This window comes from Tinamus guttatus, unplaced genomic scaffold (assembly GCF_059628265.1).
Source record: "Tinamus guttatus ecotype Peru unplaced genomic scaffold, ASM5962826v1 Tinamus_guttatus_pri_ptg000172l, whole genome shotgun sequence".
Classification (NCBI taxonomy): domain Eukaryota; kingdom Metazoa; phylum Chordata; class Aves; order Tinamiformes; family Tinamidae; genus Tinamus; species Tinamus guttatus.
This window is the reverse complement of record NW_028288706.1, coordinates 6,745,510-6,772,000: the sequence shown is the minus strand read 5'-3', so window position 1 is coordinate 6,772,000 and position 26,491 is coordinate 6,745,510. Positions and strand designations below refer to the sequence as shown.

The 26,491-nt window shown below is 39.6% G+C and overlaps 2 protein-coding genes across 5 annotated transcripts; one reads left to right on the top strand and one right to left on the bottom strand.

Moving 5' to 3' along the window:
- Positions 1–16,617, bottom strand: CCP110 (centriolar coiled-coil protein 110). Of its 3 annotated transcripts, none has more exons than XM_088523186.1 (15): positions 16,540–16,617; positions 15,570–15,725; positions 14,369–14,497; positions 11,375–13,013; positions 10,253–10,377; positions 9,925–10,108; positions 8,622–8,758; positions 8,068–8,184; positions 7,674–7,775; positions 7,245–7,361; positions 6,728–6,807; positions 6,104–6,166; positions 5,570–5,629; positions 4,907–4,989; positions 1–253 (listed from the first exon to the last, which is right to left on the bottom strand). In XM_088523186.1, the coding sequence occupies exons 2-15, from the start codon at positions 15,714–15,716 to the stop codon at positions 201–203; spliced, it is 3,036 nt and encodes a 1,011-aa protein (XP_088379312.1). In that variant the 5' UTR covers positions 15,717–15,725; positions 16,540–16,617; the 3' UTR covers positions 1–200. The 3 variants fall into 3 exon arrangements, with proteins under 3 accessions (XP_088379312.1, XP_088379313.1, XP_088379314.1); XM_088523187.1 differs by having other exon boundaries at positions 9,976–10,108; XM_088523188.1 differs by lacking the exon at positions 4,907–4,989.
- A 1,786-nt stretch (positions 16,618–18,403) lies between these two features.
- GDE1 (glycerophosphodiester phosphodiesterase 1) lies at positions 18,404–24,388 on the top strand. Of its 2 annotated transcripts, none has more exons than XM_088523190.1 (6): positions 18,404–18,652; positions 20,418–20,593; positions 21,608–21,713; positions 22,489–22,581; positions 23,208–23,419; positions 23,800–24,388. In XM_088523190.1, exons 1-6 carry the CDS (start codon positions 18,404–18,406, stop codon positions 23,945–23,947), a joined length of 984 nt encoding a protein of 327 aa, XP_088379316.1. In that variant the 3' UTR covers positions 23,948–24,388. The 2 variants fall into 2 exon arrangements, with proteins under 2 accessions (XP_088379316.1, XP_088379317.1); XM_088523191.1 differs by having other exon boundaries at positions 18,613–18,652; positions 20,422–20,593.
- The last annotated feature ends 2,103 nt before the right edge of the window (positions 24,389–26,491 follow it).

Genomic DNA, 26,491 nt, shown 5'->3' with positions numbered 1-26,491 from the left:
AGTATTAGAGCTTTGTAGTCCTTCATTATTTCAATATGATTGTATTAAGGTGTTGTCAGCTGAAGCTGTTAAATAAAGTGTATGCGTGTCATTTCCATCTATCTATATATATATAATATGTATAGGAGATGCAATATTTGAATCAATACTGAGAATGCCATCATTATAAAATAGCCTTTATCCCAGTGAGTGCTGTCTTCTCAGATTGTCACAACATTTGGCTTCCTTTTTTGGGTTCTTCCTGCATATGCTCCTAAAAATTAAGTAGAAACATTAGCCTTTTATAAGTGATAGTACTGTGTGTTTTTTGTTTGTTTTGTTTTAAAACAGATTATCCAATTAAAAAAAAGCTAAAAAGCTAAATACAAAAAAAGTTTAAGCATTACTATAGCATTACTATATATCCATATTTAAAATGAGTTTTCATAATTTATTTGTTAAATGCCTTACAAATACATCCATAAAACAGATTATTAAAGCTACAAATATATTTGACAGTAACTACATATTACAGTATTCCCTTCTTCAATGACTGCTCCATCTACTTTTATCCATTGTATTTTCTGTCTTAATACTGTTAGTTTCTTTTAAATATTTGTGAATTATAGTTACTTCAAAATATACTTTAAATACTTTAAAATAACAGAAAAATTATTAGATATTCCATGTACTACTTTAAAAAATAGCGATAAAAACATCAGAAAAGTCATATTTAAGATAACTTTCCTTTTCCCCAGCTCCCATGTTAATAAATCAGGAGAGGCAGAGACAGAGCAAGAATAATGCAAAGCACAGTCGCTCAACATTGTATGGTTGCGTGTTTAACTGTTTTTGATTATACTGTTTTTTTTTTTTTTTTTTTTTTTTTTGGAGCATGAGCCTAAACTCCTCCTTACAACCACCCTCCCCACAGACTGATCTCTCTCCAAGCAGCCGTTCCACGCGTTTATCAGCTGTCCCCATCCTGAAGGATCCTCCCTCAGTTCAAAAAGCCAGCCAGAAAGAAGCACCTGGCAGACCAAGGGCAAACTGCAGAGGTTCTGCTTACTGATAGTTTCTTCTCTTCCCCCAGAGGGGAGCTCCTGCAGCCCGTCACCCTGTGACCCTGCTCCTTGCTGAAACCGCTGCGGAAGGAGAAGGGTGCAGCGGGGCAGCCGTCGCTCATGGAAAAAGTACGTGCACTGCTGAGCTGAGCCCTTCTGCAAGGCACAGCACACAGGGACAAGCCCTGCACTCTGCACCATCCTAAAAACTCCACTGGCCAAAGCCTCTTGGGGTTCCTATTGGAGCTGCTCCCTTAGACTACCTTGCACAGCATCAGGTAGATCCCAGCTCTAGCTATCAGTAATAGCGGTTAACTATCAGTAAAACAGTCAGATAACTACAGCTTAACAATAATTTAACTGTCAAGCATATAGTCAAAGACTTAAACACTGAAAAAAAGGACAAAAATACATGCCAGAGAATGCTCAAATCCTACTACAACTGAACTGTCTTTTCCAGTGAACTATTGTAGGTTTCCATACGTTGACACACACAACCAGATTTAAAGATAAGTATAGATAAGGCAATCACACAGAGCCCTTATGGAAGGACAGCTGTAAAAGAAGTGTGTTCTCTCCATAAGAAAAAGATATCTATATACACATATAGATATATTTATTTTACATATTTTTAGAAAGTCATAGTGCTCTACCCTATGCGGAGCACAAATACCATCCAGCAATAAGGGTTTAGCACTGCAGGCTGCTAAAAAGTGACACAAGTCAACATTCTGTAAGGGATTATTCCGTGTCCAGCAATGTGAGCAAACACAAAGCAGTGAAGGTCATGCCACATGGAGCAGAGCGGGGCTAACAGAAGACAGCCATGGAAAAGAAAGTAGTACCAGGCAATTAAGTGAACATGCGAAAGTGCTGGTGCTTTTTAGGATTTTCAGTGACTCCTTTGATGAGACAGACAGTTGCAGTGGTTACTTACGGGCGCTCAGGAGCCACTATGCCAAGCTCAGTGCCAAACAGCTTTGGAAAGAGCCCGTAAAGGCCTTGCCAGAGCAGGAGCCCTCATAGCTGAGCCCTCACTGCGCAAAAGGCCACCTGGCCAGGCCAGCACTCGCAGTGCCGCGCGCCTCAGCTCACCTGCGATCCCACACGGCAAAACCACCGCACCAACGCGCACGGGGCCTTCTTAGGGACTTAACATTAGGCTCTTAGCTCTGTTCATGGCACCCCAAGTTAAAGCATTTTTGGGATAGAATTTCAAGTAACAGTCGGAAAAATGGAAAAAGGCAAGTAGTTGGACAGGTATGTTAGCATTTTCTTCTGAGGGTTTGTCTAATGTGTAGCTTGAATGGATAGGTAACATTTGGAATAGCTGTGTACTATTAATCATCTCTCCTTTTTGCCCCCCTAATAAGCCTACTTCAGTTGGGAGTTAGGAATTTGTGAAGACAATAAACGAAACAGAAATATTATGGGTTAGAAGGACAGCAGACTAGCATAGCTATGAAAACAAATGAATATTTGTACTGCCCAAAGCAAATCACTGCTAGAAGTCTTATTTTCTGCCATGCACAAGTTTTAGTAAATCCAGAAAAGCAAATGCATTTGTTTGGCTTTTAGCATTACTGTTTTTTTCTTTTTCATATTGACTTGGGATTAGTTTTGTCCCTTGTCTTTCCTAGGCAGAACTTTTCACCTCACTATTGATGATGTTCAGGGACTCCTCTGGAAAGGAGATTTGTTACTCACAAGAACAGACTTTTAAAATCACTAACAACAACAAAATTTTCAAAGGAAAAATTATTACATATTCCAATATTTCACATATTACTAAACCTTCCACTATACAGATTTTATCCATACATGAACAAAATCTTGTTCTAATTAAATTCATTCAATTTGAGGTATTTTTCACTGTCACATAATTATGCAGATCATTTCTTTCCTGTCTAGACAATGCCTCCAATTTAATTATTTCAATTATTAACCGTATACAAGTATTCTGACCTATGTATAAGCAAGCATGTGGAAGTACTGGTATTATGTGATTATGTGATGTTCAAATGCTAGCTGAAGTTATGCCATGCAGCCAAAACTAGACAGCAGGTAATAGGTTAGTTGCATCATCCTTAAGTTCCAACATAGCCACTGCAAAAGACACTGAAGTTATCCAAAAATTCACTAAGCAGTAATAATGAAAGCAGAGGAGAAATTTAGAGCCATATTCCAATAGGTTCTTTTCATTGACAGGTATCAACTATTAACGACTTCAATTACATATGATTATCTCAAGTCAAGGCACTGGCAAAACAGCCCACACCACCAACACAGAGGAATGATGGAGGGTGTTTTAATTTGATTCTGATGCCAGAGGTAATTCCAAAGACTGTGCAAAACAGAAGACTATTGTCGACTGAGCATGAATTAAATGCTGATGTCATCTATGCACCATAATTATTTTGCAGCTTCTGTAATACTGTAATTAGAAGCAGACTTGACTGCTTGGTAGTCTGTGTTCTTCAGAACTTTCCTCGGCTAGCTAGCTAGTTAAAACATTTTTGCAGAGTGTCAGATAAAAACCTGTCTTAATGGTTAGCTCTTGTTGCTACAATTACATTGAATTCTATTACATTTTAGAGACCTTATTTACTAGCTCTGTTTATTTTTCTATAGCATCACGGAGGGTAACTTAATACTGCCACACTCCACCTTAGTGGTGATAGCATTGACAAGAAAATTGGCATCAGAAAGGAGAGAAATAAGCCGTATTTGTATCCACATCATTTACTTATTCCTCTCCTCCCTTGTCCCTCTCTCCCTGTCCTCTTTTAACTGAAACATTACAGGTTTCTTTATGTGTGGTTTCCTACTCTTCACCTCTACGGATACTTCTCCTGGCTTCACACGATACAAAACAAAAATTTCTGGTAAAAAAACCACTTTGTGTGGTCCTAATAAGCCCTGCACATGCTCCACTGCAGCTCACAGATACGGTCCCTAGCACTGTTCCAGTCCCAAAATAAATGCAGAATTTCCCACACAGGAAAGGTTTGATACTTTATACATAATTTAGATCACTATGAAAAACAGTTGAAAATCTACTATGTTACAATATTCTACTTGAGCCCCATAATTTCCACTTTTTTTTCCCTCAACTTGTATACTTTGCCCTTAAAGAGCAAAGTATAATTAAGGTCTTAAATTTCTAAAATGACAAACATTAACATACCAGAAGACAAAATGACTTTTTAAAAATGTTTAAAATCAATTTTAAAAATGAAAATTGCATAAGGTGTTTCATAGAGGTTTGTTCATTTTATGCCTTAGTAGGATGAAAAGAGAGAAGTTTATCACTGTTCTCAAATATTTTTAATGAAAGGGTAACCAATGAGTAATGTCTCTTTTCAAATATAGGAATCATTTACCTTTTAAAATAGACCATTAAAACTCAAAACATTCTTGAATGATGCTATTGCATATATGTTAGGACTGTATGCCCATTGGTAAATGCTCTAAAACTGTCCTCCCTGTCCTTCTATGTAGGCTTCTCTTTGAAGGCAGGTCACAGTTGTGCAGAGATCCAAGAACCCAAGAACGCTGAGATTCTAACCCAAGTCTAGCTTGCTGACTGTTAGCTTTTCAAACAGTTCTAGTGAGTACACGTAGCAAACGTGGGTTTTTTTTATTATTATGCTTGAATATTGAGTGAACAAAAATAAGCTGTATATTTACATTTATAGAATCTGAAAGCCGAGAGTTATCAGTGCATATTTAAAGAGATATATTAGACTTAAGACATAGCAAAGCAGGTGCACAAGAAAAGAAAACAATATATCCCACATTTAATTTTTTTTGATACTAGTAACTTATTTACTATAAGATCCAAGCACCAGTTTTCTACACACCTGAAACAGCCTTGTTAGACACTCTGCTTTCTGAGGGCTTCTTTCTATTTTGCTCAACCCCCTTCATTGAGGTCTTAGGGGTTCTAATTAAATATAAAAGAATTAATAAGTCACTTGCATCAAAGTCAAAAGGCTGTATCTAAAAACATAATGACACTATCAAACTGTTTTTGGTATAAAAACACTTTTTCTATATCCCAAACAGCCTCTTTCTGAATACGTGCACAAATCCTATTAAGAGTATTAAGGGTTACATAGAAACATTAAATAGGAGAATACATCCTCCATATACACATTTTTAATACTCTGTACAAGAAACTTATTCAATTCTGATACTATGGCATCAGAGTCTGTGTTTAAATTTATACATATATGTATTTATTTCATTAAGTGGAAGCAAAGCTTCATGAAAAAATGAATGTTACACATATAAATGTTGGAACAAAGTGTAAATGAAGACAATACACAGAAGGATGAAAACACTCAATATTTTCTTACAGTATAAAGTAAAATAAAAAGCCTAAGCACTACCTCAAAATACTGTGAAAAGTAATTATTTACCTTTGAACAACAGTTGCACCAGTATGTATAATCACTGTTCAGAAATTACTGTGGTTCTGCATTCACTCTTATCTCTAAGTTATGAACACATTGTTCTCTTACCCTTGTCTGCAAAGCAGTCTGTGAACTGGAGCATTCTGTCCTTGATTTGGCTGAAGCACTCTGTTAAAATACAAACTTCCGTTAGCGCCTTCTCCCTTCTTTATATAAAAAGCTCAGAAGTATGCTGAATTATACATAGTCTTTCACATAAGAAATCTCAGAAAGACTAATAGGCTCTGCAATGCAGATGACATGTAGGCAAAAGCAGCAGGAATTAAGATTCCAGGATAGAGCTACTACATTCTGTAGTTAAAGCAAAGAAACCAAGGATTACCCAGGAAATTATTCCCCCTAACATGCCTCAGGTTCTTAGTCATTAACAGGGAAAAAAAGACATATACGGGGAAAAAAATCAGATAATTTATACTAATTATTGAAAAATAAAATGTATTAGTAGATAACACATATTCAAAACTTTTGGGCACATGCAAAATAAAAACTGTGTTTAAGGGATGCCGGGTATCTGACTTGTTGTAGAAGAAAATGGTACTGACACTTCACCCACAAGACAGTAGTAGTCAAATTTCCACTCACCGGCTTTCAGGAGTTTTTTGTTTTATGATTATTTTTTTACTTGGCATTCCCATTTCTGAAGCCCTAGATAAACAAAAAAAAAATTGAAACGTATTTAAAGTATAAAATCACCATACAAGTCTTCAAATAGTATCTGTAAGAGAAAACTTCTGACAATACCTAATGCCAGAATATCACAAATTATCACTGTTTACTTAAGAGTAACTAGAACAGAATTGTTTTCTCCACCATGTTGCAGAATAATGTCTGCTGTTATCCCCGAGAGCAGAGTATCTCTGGCTAAAGTGCTATCTCTAGTGTCAGGTACTTTGGCATAACTGAAGAGCGAACTTGCAGCGCTTCATTTACAAAATCAGTCATAAAGTAAGTGCACAAGAATCATTTTGCTCATCACTTAAATACAGCATCTTAAAACAAACAACTTTTTTGCATTTGTAGGGTTAATGTCTGTAACAGAAAGTACTACTAAAAATAGTAACACACGACACATCTGAAGGAAGGTTCCATTCACTCTTCCTAAGAATGCTGGTTTGCAGAGATGTTGTACCAGAAACTGTTTCACAACTTACAACTCCTCCTAAACATCCTATTTCAGACACCCATCCCCCAGAGAACTGCACATACTTCATATACTTTTTCCTATCCAGAGATTTCTGCGTAGCTGTTGAAAGCGTTGCTCTCTCTCTTGGGCTCTTTATTTTATCCTGAGAAAAGCAAAAGAATATACAACATTAGTTACTATTTTTATTGAAATTAAGCCCATCTAACCCTGCTTAAAAAATATTAACATTTTCAGTACAAAATTTACATTTGGGTTATTTTTAGCATTTTAAAAGAAGAAAAAAAATGGCAAAACAACAAAATAACCCAAAGGAACTTCCATATATAATCCATGTATTAAATATATAAAATATATAAAAATAAATATATAAAAAGGTTTGTTTTATAAAGAAAACTTAATTTAAAATCTGAATTATTTTACCACTTTCAGCATGCTATTTTTATACCTTTCTACCAGCGTTATATGATGGTATACAGAAGCAGAAACGGTAATTAAAATTCTAAATTTGTTACTGGGTCATAAATCCTTCAGAAGCAGTAACAGTTCAAATCTAAAACTTGTCTCAAAGTTATAACACACCATTTGCCTGAGCATCTTCTCTTTACGAACTTCACGATCATGACGCAGAATATTCATTCTTTCAGATGCCTCCATTATAAAAAAGATGTCATGGATGTCAAAAAGAGCAGCTCTCAGCTGGAAAAAGAATTTTAAAAATTAATAAAATGTTGAGCTGAGTTAAATTTCACATGTTTTTGGTTACCACATTCTTCTCATTTTCATTCTAAACAAAATACTTGAAGAGATAATTCTGAAATCTACCTTAATATGGCAAAATGAAAATGGAATATTTTTTTTCCACAGCCACACTTAAGAATTTTTTACTTTAAATAAAGCCACTCTACAGGTTTTAGGTATTTATGTTATAATACATCCCCAAATAACTTCCTTTTACAAAATCAGAATAGCTGGAGAAGGGAAAAAGAAAAAAAGTTTAAATTATATCACCTGAGCCATTACTCGTTCATGGAGGGATGCATCCTGTGCTGAAACGCTTCCTCTTTTTAATGGGGCTTCTGACTGAAAATTTTTTATGAACTCCATAGTATCCTGGAAAAGAGAAGAAAATAAGATTAAGCATTCAGCATAATACTTTGCAACAAAGGAATGGTTACAAATAATTGTACAAGTAGTGCCAGTTCTCTTCACTGGCCTTGGGCTCGATAGTCGGTCTTGTTACAGAGCAATGAAATGCCTAAACACGTTCACATGACACATGTGCCCAAGTTTTCCAGAAAGCAGAATTCATACTTTGCAGAAAATGCATTATTTCCTCTGTCAGTTGAAGATAGGAGCAAGGATAATATATATGTATAAAAAAAAAAAAAAAAGATCTCCTTACCTTGACAGTTTGCTTGAGATATTTCAATTTTTCTGTCTGCATGAGTCTACGAGTGAGAAATCCCTTGGCCACAGCAGTGATCTTATTGAACTTTATTTGTATGTCTGGACTGAAAACCTTAAAAGAAAGAAAATGGTTTCTAAATATTCTATAGAAAAGTTATGGATTATTTCTCAAATAGTATCAATGACATATCTTTCACATAAGAAACAACTCGTTGCTAGGTGTAAAAACTGGCTAGGCCAAAGATACCTACTATAGCATCATAATATTAATTTATCAGAAGCAATATAATGTTATGTATTTACTCATATGAATAACAAGAAATATATGACATATGTGTGTATATGTTTAGATTAGAAAAGACATAGATATACACATACACACACACTTCTCTTGTATAATCTAGGTCGATATAGGAACTTTTTTGAGAGATTTACTCTGTCACAGCTATTATGCAGTTACACCCACACACACACATAAACAAAACAAGACAAAAAAAAAAACACAGACAGACAGTTTCTTCAGCTATAAGTTAATCTTATTTTCTCTACCTGAGTCCACCTAGTTTTGATCCTGTTACTTGGCCTGGATACTGATGTTTTTATAACTCCACTACCTGATGGGCCCCAAAGGAAGAATGAAGTTTCACTTGTTGAAGCAAAGGTGCTTGGTGTAGTATGAGCAAAACCTGAATGCAAAAGAGAATGTACTGTTCAACACACAAACTTCTGGCTATAAAATAACTATATTTCTACGTATATACATAGATAGATGTATAAATATATATGTGTGTGTAGATACACATACAAGACCACTATGCTTGCTTAAGAAAGAACATGTAATGCAATACTCCACAAAAATAAATAAATAAATACATACATACATACATAAGCATCAAGCAGATAGAGACTTCAAATTTAACTCTGGTTTCAGTCAGGAAGTCTTTTGAGGATTAAGAAAAGGGGCTTCCCGTGCTATTATAAACTTATAAATTATTTATAACACATTATAATACTTGTATGCCAGTGGGAGGGGAAATCCCATATGCCACCCCTTGAAAGAATGTCAAGCAGGTCACCTGCCCACTATTAAAACAGCTACACAAAATCTTACCCACAAAACAGCTTTAACATGAATTCTAAAGATGAATAAAGTATGAGTTTGTAGAATTCAGGAATTTTACACTCAAGCAAAGTTCTTTTTACCTTTTACCTGATGAAGTATCAAATTTCCATCTATATCTGATAGTAAGTACTAAGTCTGTCCATGTTAATATAGTCAAGAAATTCAACTCAAGCCAATTACAGACAACAAGCAATCTAGTTACTTCTGATCCATTTCAGAGCAAAAATGACTAAACAGAAGACAAACACACAATATTTCATAATGCTCTGGACCGGGGGAGACATGTTCCATCAGCTAGAGATGTATTTCCCTCTCAGGGGAGATTCACTGGCCGAGCGCTTTTAATCCTCCTATACAAACAAGAGTACTTAGTCCATTACTGTGCAGCTACATAGACGAATGTTCTGTGACGAGTCAAACCTATGTCCTTGTCCTTGACCATATCAGTTTACTTTTATCTTTCCTCAGGTATGCCCTAAAACAATTATATAAACACATGCAATACATGGACCAGCACAAGCATAGCTGAAAACACGCAAATGCCAAGTAGGCAAAAATTTGTTCTACATGAGCTGCCAAGAGCAGAAAGTGGCAGCGGTCAGAAGAGACTGACAAGTAGACTCAGCCAGGAGCACTGCCCTTAACACTACAGTGAGGCAGCTGACTCAGTTGAACACTGCAGAGCAAGAACAACAACATTTAATCTCTATTCTGTCCTCCCATTTTTACCAATGCTGGTAGAGTTTGCATTATGGACCGTTTCCATCTGAGACTGCATACTTTCCAGAAAGCCACTTTCGCTTTTTTTTCTCCACTCCAACTCCATCCTACTGTTAATATTCACTTTGGAAATTTCTATTTCTGTGGCAGCAATATTCTTTCCTTTCAGCTTTCTCTCCTGCTCTTCTAATTCCTGCAAAAGAAGAAATCGGCTATAAAATTGGTTTTCTAATTCCACAGAGTAATAGAATATTTATTGTAAAAGCTATTACTTTCTGACAACCTACAATAAAGCACACACTATTTCTGCTCGGAATTCTTCTTCTTGTTGCCTTACCTTCTGCAGCTTCTCCTGTTCTCTCTCTTGTTCAGCTATCAGAATTGACAGTTGCTGTGCATGCTGCTCTTCAAGTCTCTTCCTCATTTCTTCAAAAGCCAGCATTTTTGTTTTTAAAATCTCTTCTGAGAAGATATATACATTATGAAGAATCAGGCACTTCAACATTTTCTATATCTTCTTTATCTATTTCTATATTCTTATTTATTAATAGAAATATATAACTTCAAACGTGATTCATATACATAATCAGGAAAAAAGACACTTCTTTTATATCAAATTTCTATTATGCATTGCAAATAATTTTATCAGTTCTTGCAGTCCTTCGACGTTCATATTTATGAGATAAATATGTGGATGCAACAGTAGTAAAAGCAATAAAGTAAAACAAAATAAAACCTATATTCTAATAAAGAAACATGCACACAGAGACACAAAATATCTCTAAGAGTAGTATATCTATGTTCACTTTAGGGAACTAGAATATCTATGCCACTTGGGTTTTATTTGAGAAAGATGCACAGATGTAACAGTCTTGAACTGAAAGAAAATACTGATGTAAATATTTGCACCCTATCTATAAAAATATATTTTCTGTTAAAAGATATTTCCTTTTAATTTACACAGGGTCTCCCTTCTAATAGTATTATTTAGGACTAACAGAGTAAGAGCTTATTTTCTTAATACAATGAAATTCAAATTCATATATTTCGAAGAGGAAAGATTACTTGTGGCACCAAACAATACCTTTGAGAATAGATAGAGACTTTGCAAAACTGAAAAACAGTATTTCATCTGATGTTTCTTCATAAACAAATTGTTCAGTCAAATATTTGTTACTGAACAGCTCTTAGACTCCACGAGACTTCTAAATCAAAAATCATTCCAGTCATTCTGCAGCAGTTAAAAAGAAGGGTCGGGTAGTAAGCTGAGTTTCAGAATTTGTCATTAACTAAAAACTACAGGAAAAATGAGGTTACTGGAAAGGTAATCAACATTAAACAGAACTTTTATCTTTCAATATGCAAATACTTAGAACCACCGTTGAGTATAACATTTGTAACGGTCATTGTTTACTAAATTTAGAGATAAGTTTTTTAAAAAAATAAGAGAATCTTTTACCTTTTGCAATACCATCAGGAACTACATTCTTGGTAACATAAATTGATCCCACGGGGTATTTTTGTTCTTGCAACCATTGCTTCTCCTGTTCTTCCATTCCAACTGCTAACACACAGGGACTATTTTCTTTCTGGGAGTTTTCGGTATCCAAATCAAGCCTACGTTTTACCTTTTCAAAACCATTTTCTAGAAATTGTTCACTTGCAAGGGAAGCATTTGGAGTATCCATCTGCTGTCGCTTATTCTTGCTTTGCATTAGTAGTGGCGATGGATTTTCAACATCGTAAGATTTATTGAGTTCTACTGGAGAATTACATTTGGTATGTTCTACCAAACTAGGTGGTTGGGCTTCATTCACAGCTAAGATCTTCTGAGTGACCACGGACTGACTGACTGCGAGCGGCTCATGCAATTTTGGAGCTACAATATTAGTACTAGTCTCTACTTTATACTGTCCTCTGCCATCCAGCACTACCTGTCCTTCCACTGTAGCAGACAACGTTCCTTTGTTCTCCAAGTGTCCAAAGGAATGTCGATTTGATTTGCCAACCACCAACCCATCACAGGGATCTGAAGAATTCCTGTGGACACCAGGAACTTTGCCAGGGCAAAGCACAGCAAGGTCCACCATTAACTTCGGCACCGATTCAGACACATTATTTTTATCAGCAATATCTTGCAAAATCAAGTCCATTGCTCTTCCCTTCCCTTTAGGGCTTAACTCATAGGCATTCACAGGGTTATTTATAACGATGTGTCCCATTGATAAAGGTCGTGGGCGTCTTCGGTGCATTTTCGGGCTCATGCTTGGCTCAGGGCTTGGCAATTTAGCATAAGAACCTGTGAGGCTCCTGATAATGCTACTGTCACGGTCAAACGTAGAAGTATTTTTAAATTCTTCATCTGAATCTGAATCCACCAATGGTGGTGTTCCAACTCTCATAGGTATGTCCACTTTAGAAAAACTGGATAAAGTTGGCATGCTCGTGTTACTTGTGTGAGCAGAGGCACCTTGGAGAACTGTATGTGACTTATTAAGACTGGGCCTATCGAGCGTCGCAGCAGCACAGCTCCTGCCTGTAAGCCTTACTCTCTCTTTCACAGTGTCAGTTGTTTTAACTGCATCGTTTTCTTTATCTGAATGACTTTCATTCACACACCTTTTTGAATTACTTCTTGAGCTACGTCTGGTCTGTTCTTTCTCTACGTACTCCCGAGATTTTTTCAGAAGGTTCTGAAGACTCATTGCATAGGGATCTTGGACTTCCTCATCAGACAGCGGCAGCCGTGGCCTCCCCGAGATTTGCAAAGCCTGTGAAGCAGGTTTACCGCTCATGTTGTCAGAAGACACAGCCTTTGGACAAGGTATGTCTTTTGAGAAGTGACTCTCACTTTGCTTTGAATTTTCTTCTACAGGTTTAACTATTTCTGTCACACTGGATGTCACCTGCCCAGTAGCATTTGATGAGATCGTTTCTGGTGTCTTTTCAAGCTCTGCAGAATCATTCCTCACAGGAGGACGTGACAAATTGACATCTGACAGAGGTGTAAAGTCAGTCAGGGCTTTTGATTCTGAACCAAGGCAAGTATTCTCAGCCTCCCACGTGTCCAAGCCACTCGCACTAGATGCTTTCTTGATCTACAAGAAAAAAAAATGAATAATATCACATATTTTAGGCAAAATCTCTTCTGATTTTCAGATTACTGTCAAAGCTTCACCTGCACTTAAAGCAGAATGCTGTCACCTTAAAACCAATAAAAATGTCCAGTTCAACTGCTACCAACTTCATTCAAATACAATGTCCTTTGAAATGAGGAAAAGGTTATTTGAACTAAAATATAAATTTGATTAATGGTTTACTCAGATTAAGTGATACCAATGATCTGAACTCAAATACATTCTTTTTGTCACAAAACAACTTGCATAATCTTCAAATAATTCTATGACTTAACATTATCTTGCAAGATTTCTCTTAAAACATATATCTTCTCAACTTATTAAAGAAGAATAATTGAAAAACTTTGGCACTGAATATAGCTTAATCTAGTGCTTAATTAAGAACAAATCAAAATAAGTCATAGTGAAACTCGTGAAACTATAAGGACATTTTTGCATTTCTTTACCTAGCCCAGAGTTATGAGTTTTCATCACTTCTAGCAAGCATTTGACCGTAAAGATTTCCACACTAAAAAATAAAGATTATCCTATAACACCTCAATTATCAAGGGACCATTTTTGAAAAAAGGCTAACTTATTTTTATATTCAACATATGTTCCTGGTCTGCTCTTCAAATCCCCAGTCAGATGACTGTTGCCATGTTCACTCCAGCAAACAGTACAAACTAAGTTGTCTGCCACCTTAATAACTCAGCTGTTAACTGTATTTGTTTAATAAATAGGGTAGTATAAAGGCTGTATTACAGATCTGTTACAAAACCAGATTATACTATTTGGTTAGATGGACTCTTTTTAATTTAAACCTCTAAGCCCATAATTGAAAAAGCAAAGGAAACAAAACAATTATAAAGGGCACAACAGAAGTTGTGCAAAGGTAGGTCATTGTAACAAGCCGTTGCAAAGGTAATTTTACTTCTGTAATTGTATACTTGAATATAGATTGTTTGCCAATTAAATTATACACTTGCAAATAAAGTAAACCAGTTGCTTTAACACGGGACAGGGTGCTTTGTTTGTATGTTGTTTTACAATCTAGATATTTCAAACAGAGTTACAAAAGCAAAAGACTGACTTTTGATGTAGTCTGTCAAAACAAGCAGTGGAAAGCAAATTCCATACTTAACAGTAAACACACAGGGTGCTGCTAAATAATGAATAAGGTTGCATAGCATGAAATAGTAGCAAATGCTGGTTCTGGGAAAGTTCACTGTTAAGCACTTCATTTTATATTAGCGAATACTTAAACCTCAGTGCTTTCTCAGGATACGCGTATGAAGATGTATCTCTAAAGCTACGCAGATCTGGGTCAACTTTACCTGAACATTTTCTAGAATCTCCTGAACACGATTCAGTAAAGCTCTTTGCTTGGAGTTCTGTCTCCAGATCTCTAAGTCCAGCGCTTTTTGTTTGTCTTGCTGTATTTCCTTTTTCTTTTCAAGGCTAAGCTGCAAAGCAGTTTCAGAAGCATGATTTATATTACTAAATGCAAATTTCAATACAGAATTCTAGAAATAAATTACAAAGAAGAAAACTCAATAAATATCAAACCTAACTTCAATCATACTTTGTACCAGTCTCTTTTTAAACAGTATTACTTTTTTATGGCCTTCTTGTCTAACATGCCAACACAGATCGACACAAGGCTTATTAAAGTTTCCACGAATGCTAAACACTCCAGTACAAACTTCAAATGATTCAGATCACAGGAAAAGTCTTTCTCGGTCCTCTCTGGAGATGGGGGGTTTCAGCATCATGAACAACCCTCTGTGGCCAGTCTGCCTACTTGTACTCACACTACTAGGTTTTACAGAAGACTTGCACTGGCTCTCTTGAACCACAGGTGAACTGCATTCCTGGACAGAAAGCCTAAGCAGGAATGCATGCAGCACACCTCCAGGCTATTTCAAAAACCAAAATCTCAAAATCTTCTGAGTTACTACTTTAGAATGTGTAGTTTGAATAAAAAAATCTACAAACCTAAACCTACAAAAGCTGGTTCTACAAAGTTTACAGAATTAGGTAAAAATTAATCTCAAGTTAAATCATGCATTTTTTTCTATGAAAATTTAAAAACATCCACCCAATCATAAATAAACATGCTCTAGAGCTAATTGATACATTGGAGAGTACATGATATCTTGTAATATGCAACTATATAATTTTTTTTTTTTAGAATTTGTTATTAGATAGCCTCTCCTTTCATATTTCACATCACTGAAACAAGGAAGTCAGACTGTGTCATTATTACGCAAATGATCAACAGCTTTTTTGTCATTTTGGGGTGTCTGTTTAGAGTGAGCATAGAATGACTTAACACAACTGATAAGCACGCGAAAGAGATGAGAGGAGACTGAGAATGTTCAGAACAGTAAATTTAAAGATTTTTAGCTATCTCAACATTTGCTAGTTCCACTATCACCTTGTGACATATGTATACCTCAGACATCAGAGTTAGCACCGACAGAGTAGTTAGGACGCACACACACAAAACAAAGCAAAACAGCAAAACCCACTTACCAGAGGGGAAAGCACAGGAACTCCATGGAACTGGATGAGCGAGCTATTTTTGTGAGGAAGACTGCGAGAGGGTTCCCTTTTTATAGCCTCTTCTTGGATTCTGGAAAAATGCTTCTTACAAAACTTTTCGTAGTCCTCCATCTTCATGTGATGAAGCTGCACAGAGTGACAAGATCTTGCTACTGAACTAGCAGGACATGAAGGGAATGAGCAACAGCCAATTCAAAACTGTTTTTTCTTTATCACTATATCTAGAAACCAAATATAAGTTGGACGACTCAGTCTCTTTTTCTAACACTAATAAAAGCTGCAAAGCTGTTTCTTTTTCTTATAAATAGAAAAACTGGAGGCAGCTGTTAGAAGAAAAAAAAAATGTTCCATCACATGTACACAGAGGGAAGTATCACCAAGATAACCAAGATTTACAGAACTACAGCTGTTACGGAGAAACCCCAAAGAATCCATCAAAGAGAAAACCTTTAAAGCCTACTACCGCTATCAGACTTTTTTCTTTTTCTGCAGAAAAAAGAGCCATATATATGTGTGTGTGTGTATATCTGTGTGTGTATATATATGTGTGTATATATATATACAGACATGTATGTACACATATATACCACACAATTCTTTATTTATTTTTATATTTTGAAAAGCCGTGACTCTTCTTTAAAACAAGGGCGGCCCTGGCGCTGGGGGTCGAGCAGAAGCCGCCTCCCCGGGATGCGCTCCGGCCCGGCAGGAGCCCGGGCTCCCCGGAAACCAACCACCACCACACAGCGGCCGCCGCGGAGGAGCCACCCGGCCCAACCGGTGTCGCCCCGACCGCGGCCCCGCGACGAGGCCTCGGCTGCTTTTGTTCCCCACAGCCGGGCCGGCCCGGGCTCCTCGGCACCACGGCCTGGCCCGCGCAGCCGCGGCCCTCGCGCTCCCCCGTCCCACCCGCCGCCGCCGCCGCCGCCGCCGTCGCTACCTGCGCGGGGCTCGGAAGCCCCCGCGCGCCGCTCGCCTCCCCGCTGGGCACCGCGGCCGCCGCCGCCGCCTGGCAACCGCCCCGCCCCGCGGTCCTTCCGGGTAGCGGCGGCCAGGAGAACTACGAGCCCCAGCGTGCACCGCGGCGCCGCGCCGCGCCCGGCCGCTGCCGCGGGGAGCAGGGCATGCCGGGAGCGGTAGTCCCGCCGCGACGGCGGGGCGGAGAGCGCGGGCGAGGCGCGGCTGGCGCGCCGTGCAGCGGCCGGCCCGCGCTGTGAGAAATTCAGAATAATTGTGTCTGAGGAACGAAAGGGGCTCGCTGCGCAAACAGGGCTTTTCAAATAACGGAGACTTGCAGCACGAATCTGTAACTACGGAGCACCAGACAAAGGCAGCTGCATTTTAGGAGGAGAGCGCCCTTCTCCAGTGCTTCCCACTGCCGGGTCCTGGGCCTCCCGCCTTGTCCCACGAGCCCTGGGGAGCTCCGCGCTGCCATGCCATGTTCAACAACCTCCACAGGCCAGGCTGCAAGCGTGCCACCGCGTATCCATTTCTCTGAATACACTGAGACAACAGAGATAAAACATGAGAACTTGTTAATGCGGCCTTTGGAGACGGCAGCCGGTGTCCCAGGGACACTGGATCCCTCCCGGCACGGCGGCAGCTGCCAGGCCCTCCAGGCAGGCGGAGGTAGATGCGCCCCTTCACCCGCCCTCCGCTGAGGCCGGCCAGCCTGGATTCATTACAACGCCTTTATTTTCCCAATTGAGGGAAAATAAACCTGCATGCTCGTTTCAATAACGATTCTTTTATCTGTTACATATTATGAAACACTGTTTTTCAAATCTTATAGCATTTATCAAAAGATTTATAAAAACCTAAGAGGTCTAATTAGATATTCCTTTATTTGTTTTGTGTCTAATTTTTCTCATGGTATAGCTACCAGAAGCGCAGAGGCACAGGCAGAAGAGAATGGCAGCAGTTTGGTATTTTATCAGATAGAATCATGCTCAGTATTAGCTAAAATATGTGACCGTATTTTTTTAAGTAATTCCAGCTAATTCATTGGCAGCCTGTTCCACTTCTAGTTGCTAAACTTCCCTTGCTGCATTTTCTTCCCATTCTACCCATTAGAAAAACTCTCAACCCTCTTTTTGTTTAATTCAAGCTTCTCTATCTGTTTAGCTTGTTTAGCTTTTTTTTTTCCCTTCCCCATACTAAACAAGGTGGATTTTCTTTAACCTTCACAGCTTCTTATCTTGTTGCTCTTTTGTTCAGTGGATCACATTTTCTTTACAGTGGGCAGGGGTAGAAGTGAACCTTATTCCCCAGCAAAGGCCTGTTTACATCTCTTAAGTTGCTCTTTGGCTCTCTTTTTTTTTTTTTTCCCTTTACAATACCAGGCCTCATGTTTAGTCTGTGAAAGGTCTGAAGGAGCAGTTAAAACAGCTGACACAGCTAGAAGCACACTTACTTAGAAAACAATATCCAATTTCTAGTTAGGCAAGCGGCACAACTGACACAAAACCCATGGACATACACTGCCCAGTCCCTTGTCGGGGCTGCCCGGGCAGCGGGTCCCCTCCTTCGTTTAACGCAGCTGGTTCCTGCCGTGCCCGGACACCCCACACCAACCGGCGCTTCCCCCGCGGAGCTCCCGCCTTCCCGCCTCAGGCGCCGCCGCTGCCACACGCGCAGCCGCCCCGCCCCATTGGGCGGTGCCCGCGGCCCGGCGTGTCCTGCACGGCGATTGGCTGGCGGGCGAGGAGGGCCGCGCGGGCTTGGCGGTGGGGCCGGCGGTGGCTGGTGGCCGTTGCCATTCGGTCTGGTCCGGTCCGGTCCGGTCCGGTGCGGAGCGCGCCGCCATGCTGTGCTACGGCGACGGCCTGCTGGGCACCGTCACGGTGCTGCTGGGCGCGGCGCTGAGCCGCAGCCCGGCGCTGGCCTGCCTGCTCTCGGCCGGCCTCTACCTCGCGCTGCACGTCTTCAGCCTGGAGCCCGCGGCGCCGCAGCGGGCGCAGCGCATCGTGCGGCCCCGCGGCGCCGCCGCCCGCATCGCCCACCGCGGCGGCGCGCACGACGCGCCCGAGAACACGCTGGCGGCCATCCGACAGGTCAGCACGGCCCGCCGAGCCCCGGGGTGGCGGCGGGAGCGCAGGGAGGTGCCCCAGCCGCCCGGAGCCATCCCGTGCCCGGGAGGAGGATGGAGGGCAGAGGAGGGCCCGGGAGGCGCAGGCCCTTCCGGCAGCCCCGGCAACGGGCCCCGCTCACCCCCTCTGGCGCTGGCGGCTTGGAGACCGACGCTGGTCGCACTGCTTAATGCAAGTCTGTGGGCTGTGTTTGCTGATGTGACTTTCCAGCAGGGGCCGAGCCCTCATCATCCAAAACGACGCTGCCACCTTTGCCGTCTTGCTTGTCAGTGTTCAGGAGGGGCCAGCGTGGGCTGATGGGGTTGGGGTCTCTGAGTGTGAACTGTGCCCGAGTGGGTGTTCTCACACCTGCTGACAGCCCTGCTGTCTGTGGCTGTGCCATAGCCTGGCCCTGTAACAGTAATGAAATACTTTATTTTGTAGGTGTGGCAGCAGGCTGTAGAGGGAGCACAGCAACTTGGTATCAAGGTCATCTCTCTGAAAGTCTCTAATGAGCTTTGAGAAGCCACAGCTATAGGGAAACTCAGTATTGCAAGAACTTCCCTTTGATCAGCCCTGCCACCTCACCTGTCTTGTCATGTTGCATCAGAGTTGAGACTCTGACTTGTCCACTGCCCAGGCTGCAGAGATACCATGAAAATACCTTTTCTGGAAAGTGGGCAAAATCACATTGATCACATACAGCAGATGTCTGGGTCCCTGGGACTTATTCCAAAAAGAATTTAATTGATATATCCAAGCCACGTTACTTGTGAAAATTCCAGTCTCAAAAGAAATTTCATTCACACTAGTAACAAAATTGAATCTTCCAGTGCTAATATTATTTGTAAGTAGGAATTCCGACTTTTGCTGGAGATCTGCTGGCCCTTTGCCTTTGGGCGAGGGAAGGCTCCTGTTTCAGCCTCAGAGCATCCTTACTTGACTATGTGGTAGCATCTAGTGCATTTGTCTTTCTGTGGCACTGGCCTTGTTTCCAGAAGAACATCTGGCCTTCAGAGCCATCTTGCAGCTCATTCTGTGCTTGCCTGAGGAGTTCCTGGGAAAGAGATGGGCAGCAGGAGGAAGCACTGATCGTTCGGAGGCTGCCCATCTCGACTGGTGTCTTTTATGGGACTCCATAAACAGGAATTAGGATTTTTCTACATGCATTTAGTACTTAGTACGAGCATCATAAGTGATGCTTCTGGAGCATTTTATGTGTACTTCACTTGGGTGGATCAACTATACTGGATAAACATGGTGAATCTTGACTGTGAAAGAAAGTGTTTTATTTGTTTTGCATACAAGAAGGCTGAGAGCTTTTTCTACTGGCAAGGAAAGTCATTATGCTGTGTGGCCTGCTCATCGGTTTAGAACCAATTGCCTTCCAAGTATGAATCTGTAAGTTATTTAAACTGCTACCCATCCCTTTTAGAAAGTAACACAACTTAAGAACTCAGGAGTTATTGGTCAAGAGGAAGGGAGAGGGTTCCCTTCTGTGTTTTATTCTGATCCTAATCCCATGGCCAAATCATGATCGCTATCATGTTATGTATAAGATAGATAATATATTTTCAGCTAATATACAAATATGTTTTTCAATAACTTGATAAAACTTCCTAAATTCTGCAAACTGAGCTTATTGAACAGTTTCCTATTCTTCCCAGAATAGACACTAAATATAGCAGTATCTTTACTAATTCTATAAAGCTGTCTTTTCTGTCGTATATGTGTTTCCTGTTTTTTCAAGGCAGCTGAGAATGGAGCAACAGGAGTTGAGCTGGATCTCGAGTTCACTGCGGACGGTGTCCCTGTTCTAATGCACGATGACACAGTAGAAAGGACAACTGATGGGTCTGGAAGACTGCGTGACTTGACCTTTGATGAAATCAGGAAGCTTAATGCGTCTGCAAAACACAGGCTATGGTAAAAGACGTATTGCTGTAGTGACACAATTGTTTCAACAGTAACAAACATCCATGATAAAGAAAATGATTACTTCGATCTATTAGTGATTTTTTTTTTCAAATTTAAAACTGAGAGTCCCATCTGTTACCTTTCAATTGATATTAGTAACATTTGCTCATTCCTGCATCAGGAACAGTGAAGTAGAGTCAAGATAATTTGACAGTCCATAGGCATCTAATGAGAGACAGGTTAATCTTCACATAAGTTTCCTATAAATGAACTGCAGAATAGACTATAAATAGACTTAAGATACTGGCCTTTTCTCTGTGTTCCAAAATTGACTTGAGTAATTGAATAATTTTTTTTTTCACATGTATTTCTTGACTGATTATGTACTGGGAATTTTGCTTGCAATAGACAACTTCATGTTTTCTAATCATAAGGATTATATGATGATTATATGTTGAAAAGGCGCTAGCCAGATTTCCTGAACCACACAGTGAGAATTTCTACACAGGCAGTTAATGCTGATCAACTGTTGCTGGCCGTCACTTTATCAGGAATAATTTATTAATGCATGCAGCTGTTTCTCCTCCATCCTCAGCTTGTCTGGTCTGCTCTGGCAAGACCTACATTTCTAGGTCAGGGCTAAGGAGCACAGTCAAAGCAGAGTGAAGTGGGAAGGTAGGTGGTCCATAATTGAGACTGAATGCTTATTTATTGTAATTAAGTGAAAATCTGAGATTTCAGTGTGAGACATTGTTTTCGCATGCAGTGTGTTAGACCTTGAATTTGGAGGTATTTGACTGTCTAGTGGGATTGGGGGGGGGAGAAGGAGGTGGACATATATCACTATACACGTGCAGCCTTGTGCTGTGTGAGACTGCTGCTGCCTTTGCTGTTCATGCTTGACCTTGTCCCTAATACTAGAATAGCTGCCAGCTTTCTTTGGGAATCCCTAGGACACAGCTCCGAGTACTTGGGATTTGTTTGTGTCTGTGCACTCCAGTAAGAAGTTCTCTATTTCTACAGGAGCAAATTCCAGGGTGAAAAAGTACCAACTTTGAAAGAAGCTGTTGTGGAGTCTCTGCAACACAATCTTATAATCTACTTCGATGTCAAAGGCCATGCAAACCAGGTACCACTTATTCACTATGCGTTGTCACCTTCACTCAGTCTTGCTTTGGTCATCAGCCTGCTGTTGGTCTCCAAATGAAATACAGTACCAGTCCCTTTCCAGTAGGAGGAAGATTTGGTCTATTATTTGTCATGCAAAGTTGGATGTCAAAAAAAAGGAGGGGGTGGCAGGGGGAAACACATCTTTGGGCTTCACTCATCCCAGTCTGATGCCCTGGGAAGCAGCAATTCACAACTAAGAGTGGGGCTTGTATGAACGTTGAACTCAGCTCATGCTATCACTGCATAACAACATGAATTCTCTGCCTGTGGTGAGGGGAACTATTTAACAGTTAAGTAGGGATCCTGCTCTTCTACAGTTTAAAATACTGAAGGGAGGTGTTTGTAATCAATCTTGATTATTTTATGCAAACTGGAATTATTTTTTTTTCTTTAGCAAAGCAGAACATAAGAATATTTTTTTCTCCCTTGAATTAAGCCATAGCTAATACTTCAAAATCCCTCACTGCTCTTTATCTATCTAAAGTTACTTCAAACTCAGCAGTGATTAATATTCTCAGGACTTTTGTTGCAAAAATAAAATGGCATCTGTGTGCTAATGCTGTAAACAAGCTCCTGTTTTTCTTCCTTCTCTTCCCATTTCAATCTTGCTACACAAAACATGAAATTATTTTAAAGGAGATTATTCTAACATGTATTTCCAGTGTAATGTAAGCATGTGTGTGTGTTTATGTATATATTTATATATAACATCTGTGTGTATCTCTAATTGACAGGCAGTTCATGCTCTAAAACAACTCTACCTGGAGTTTCCTCGTTTGTATAACAGCAGCATAGTCTGTTCTTTCATGCCAGATGTTGTTTATAAGGTAACATTTCCTAAAAGCTTACTTGGGATTTTTTTTTCCATTTCTAGATGAGATTTTCAGTGAGATATACAGCTTAAAATTCCAGAGTAGTTTGGATTGTTAAGACTTAAAATAAAAGAAGCACAAATCGTAAGTCTTTTGCATCATCTTAGTGGATGATTCTGGGCTCCTTAGTTGCACATATTACGAATCAACAGCAACACTTCCCATTCTGAAAAAAAAATATCACTGTTAAAATCGGTATGTGGCAGGTATCTGTGTGCAAGATATAAATAAATTTCATATTTTGAAGAATAGGTGGACTATTCTTAAAACTGTTTCCTGATTCTTATTGTCAAGTCCATTTACTATGTATTTTATTCTGTTTTCTGATTGTTCTGCTCCAGCTTGTTAACATAAGAGCAGTCACTTATTCAGCACATTTTAAGGAAAAGAAAACCAGTACAATATTATATCAGCTTTCAAAAAGAGCTGAGAAAGGACTGGGATTGTACAGGGGAAAAGGACTTGGATAGAGCTGCAGATTCAAGTTATCACTTTGCATCTATTTCTCCCACTTTATATTCAGTGCAGCTCTGCAGCTTGGCATTTGTGTGAACTACACTGTCTTCATCTTGATCTTCCAGATGAGACAAGCTGATAAAAATGTTGTAACAGCGCTGACGTACAGGCCCTGGCAACTGAGTCATCTTGGAAACGGGACGCCTCGTTTCGATTCCTTCTGGAAACATTACTGGTATATGATGATGGATGTCATTCTGGATTGGAGCCTACACAGTTTCTTGTGGCGATTATGTGGGGTTTCAGCATTCCTCATACAGAAAAATTTTGTTTCTCAGTAAGTGTTTAAAGGTTGCTAATGTATCAGGAGGCAATACCATTTCTACCAATATATGAAGGTGAAGCTGAAATAGCACGTGTTTATCAGGGTGCTGCAGTTAGTATTCTGTAATGCAGTTTACATAGTTCATTCATTACATTTATGCTTCTCTTTTCAATCTGTATTCATTACATTTAGGTCTCTTGTCTTTTCAATTTGTATTTTTAATCTCAAAGGATATGTTGATTTTGCCTGTTTAAGAATATTTTGCTGCAAAAGATGACATGCTATCATTCTTGATGAAATACTGATGTAAAACTAAAATGCAGTTTTGAGTGCTGTATGCATGAAATAGAGTAGTATCTCCCTTCCTCTTATAGTTTCTTTATTCTTTACAGAGATTATGTGAGGCACTGGTCTTCAAAAGGAATTCAAGTGGTTGCCTGGACCGTGAACACATTTGCAGAGAAAAGATACTATGAAATGGTCCTAGAAGCCAGCTACATCACAGACAGCTTGGTGGAAGACTGTGATCCTCACTACTAGATTCATGCTTTGCAGCACACTTACCATTTAAACAGACCATCTTATTCTGGCAAGTCTGGATTTCTCAACACAAGGGTATGCCTGATGCAGCTGGGACTGCTCATGATACTTCTGGAGAAAGGAGGAGCAGGGATCTACTGTTTGATCAGATCTTGAATGCAGAAAAACCCTCTGTTGCACTAGATAAAACTGAGGTGCAAAAATTGTTATACACACTGAGCCTGTACAAAGATGAGGAAATCACAGTGTAAAGCAGGAAGATGAGTTTTGACAAGTTAACTAGGTATCAAGCTATTTTTGCAGATTGCTTTAGGATTCTCAGACTATTCCTTTGCTTCATTTAAATTTGGGCTATAAAGTTAAATCAGCATTTTATTCATGGCGTGATTTAAAATCACTACTTGATTCTAGTAATTTAAACTATCTGCCCTGCAGCTACGTAGTAATAGTTATGCTAAAGCAGAGTGCAAATATACTTTCCTCCTGCTGCATGGAAGGATGGCTGCATTCCCAAGAAGGAAGTAAAAGTCAGCTTCTCATGTTCAGTGTAAAGACCGAGCCATTTACTAACCAAAATGGTTAGTAAAGACTAACCATTTTAATGGTTAAAACTTGAACATCTTCTTACCTTCTGATCTTTTTAAAACAAGTAAAGCAGGACAGATGATCTCTCCTTCCAACAATAGCACACATTAATGTATTTACTTTTTAAAAGAAAGCTCTATATTGAATGGTGCTAGCTGTAAAGCAAATAGAGCTGAAACGCCTTTTGTAGTTAACTGGCTGAAAAATTGTTTGCACAATTGAAGGACAAGGATATGTGGGAATCTGTCATCCAGATTTGATTTGAAATCAAGAGAATCTGCAGTTACAGTAAGCAAATACTTGTTTGTACTCTCAAGGGCACTGTATATTTTACCAGATGCTTATCAGCAGATTGATGAAGTACCCAAAAATCAGTGCAGGAGAGGTTGCTTGAGTTTTTTTTTTTTTTTTTTTTTTTTTTTTTTTTTTCCCTTTCCCCCTCCTCATCAGTGAAACCTTTTTCCCATTACAGCTCTGCTCTGGAAAGAGCTGGTAGTTGGGGAAGATTGTCAATGTTAGCAACAGCAAAGGCCTTCTTAAAAGCCAAAATCATGGAAATTTTATCAAGTCAAATAACTAAAACCATTTTGGAAAACAATATACTAATTTCAATATAAATAAATGAATGATTGGTTACCTGCTGCAGGTTGAGATGTAATCTCATAAGATACCTGTCGACTGCCATGTGTAGTAATGTACGAGTGAGTCGAAAGTGTAATCACGTTGCAGTAATCTCCTGTCTTGTCCTAGTGTGTTGTTAAATTCCTTCTTTGTTTAGGCCTTGTTGCTCTTCAGCTTAGATCTGCACCACTTGCTGGCTGGGCACTTCCTAACGTGCTGGGGGAGCATGGCACCTGCAACAAGTCAGAGAGCAGATCAGGTGGATCAGTGGTACAGTTTGGTACCTTGCTACTAAATATAAACAGTCCCTGATGGTCGTCTCACAGGTAGAATTAGTCACAGAGCCAGCTAATATTTAAAATCATCCTTAATAAAAGAGAGAAAAGATAATAATTTTGAAAATAAAATGTACAGTGGAAAAAAAAATAAACAATTGCCCAATTAAAGCAAGTTTAGTGGCAGGAGAGATACATTTGCCCTCTCACGCAGTGAGGCAATACTCCTGAGTGCAGCTGACAGTGATGTTGCAAAGTGCTTCGTGCATGCCCTGCTTCAGAAGTTCTTACCTTCAAGTCTGGTGAGGAAATCTCTTTTACTGTGAGGATTATTTATTTGCTACAGCACTTACTCTCCCCTGGAAGAGAGCTATGAGGCGCAAAATATGATCAAATCAGTTGATGAGAAGAACAAATAGGATCCAGAAATAAAGAGCTACCACAGATGTAAACAGGATTGCTGTAGATGAGCCAAATGCACATGGATAGCAATAGCTATTACAAACATTTTCTGAAACAATGAATTGTTTACTCATGTATCCAAGTGCCAGGATTTTTAGCCTTTCTGCAAAGGGTGGATTTTTTTTTTTTTTTTTTTTTAACACTCGAATAGCAAATATTTAGCAGCTACGTAGTATCAAGGAGGAGTGCTATACTCACCCAGGCAGCTCCACTACCAGGAGTGGGAGCCTTGTCACCTCGTGTTGCTCTTCCACCACATACTGCAGAACCAATGATCCTTTGCTCAGGCCTCAGTGCACATCGTGCATCAGCTCTGTGTACGCTGCTGCGTCCTTCAGCCGCCTCTCATGGCTCCTTCCCGGCAGACATCCCTCGCTTCAAAGTTCTTGTCATTGCTTCTCCCACCCTGCTGTACTCAGTGCTAACACAAGGCCCATTTTCAAATATTCACTACTAGACACTACAGCTAGGTACACAGCAAAATTAAATAAAATTTAATCTGTGGTCTTTTATTATGTGTAAATGTCCTTTTTTTCTATACATTTGATAGCTATTTTGGGGTCGTCTTTAACCAAATTATGATTCTGGGGAAGAGATGTGC

Excerpts from the sequence above, each read along its gene's own strand:
- GDE1 (XM_088523190.1), top strand. The coding sequence starts at position 18,404 with ATGCTGTGCTACGGCGACGGCCTGCTGGGCACCGTCACGGTGCTGCTG. Across the intron at positions 18,653-20,417 it reads CGCTGGCGGCCATCCGACAG|GCAGCTGAGAATGGAGCAAC; the intron begins GTCAGCACGGCC and ends TGTTTTTTCAAG. Across the intron at positions 22,582-23,207 it reads TGCCAGATGTTGTTTATAAG|ATGAGACAAGCTGATAAAAA; the intron begins GTAACATTTCCT and ends TTGATCTTCCAG.
- CCP110 (XM_088523186.1), bottom strand. The coding sequence starts at position 15,716 with ATGAAGATGGAGGACTACGAAAAGTTTTGTAAGAAGCATTTTTCCAGA. Across the intron at positions 13,014-14,368 it reads AGATTCTAGAAAATGTTCAG|ATCAAGAAAGCATCTAGTGC; the intron begins GTAAAGTTGACC and ends TTTTTCTTGTAG. Across the intron at positions 10,109-10,252 it reads AACAGGAGAAGCTGCAGAAG|GAATTAGAAGAGCAGGAGAG; the intron begins GTAAGGCAACAA and ends CTTCTTTTGCAG.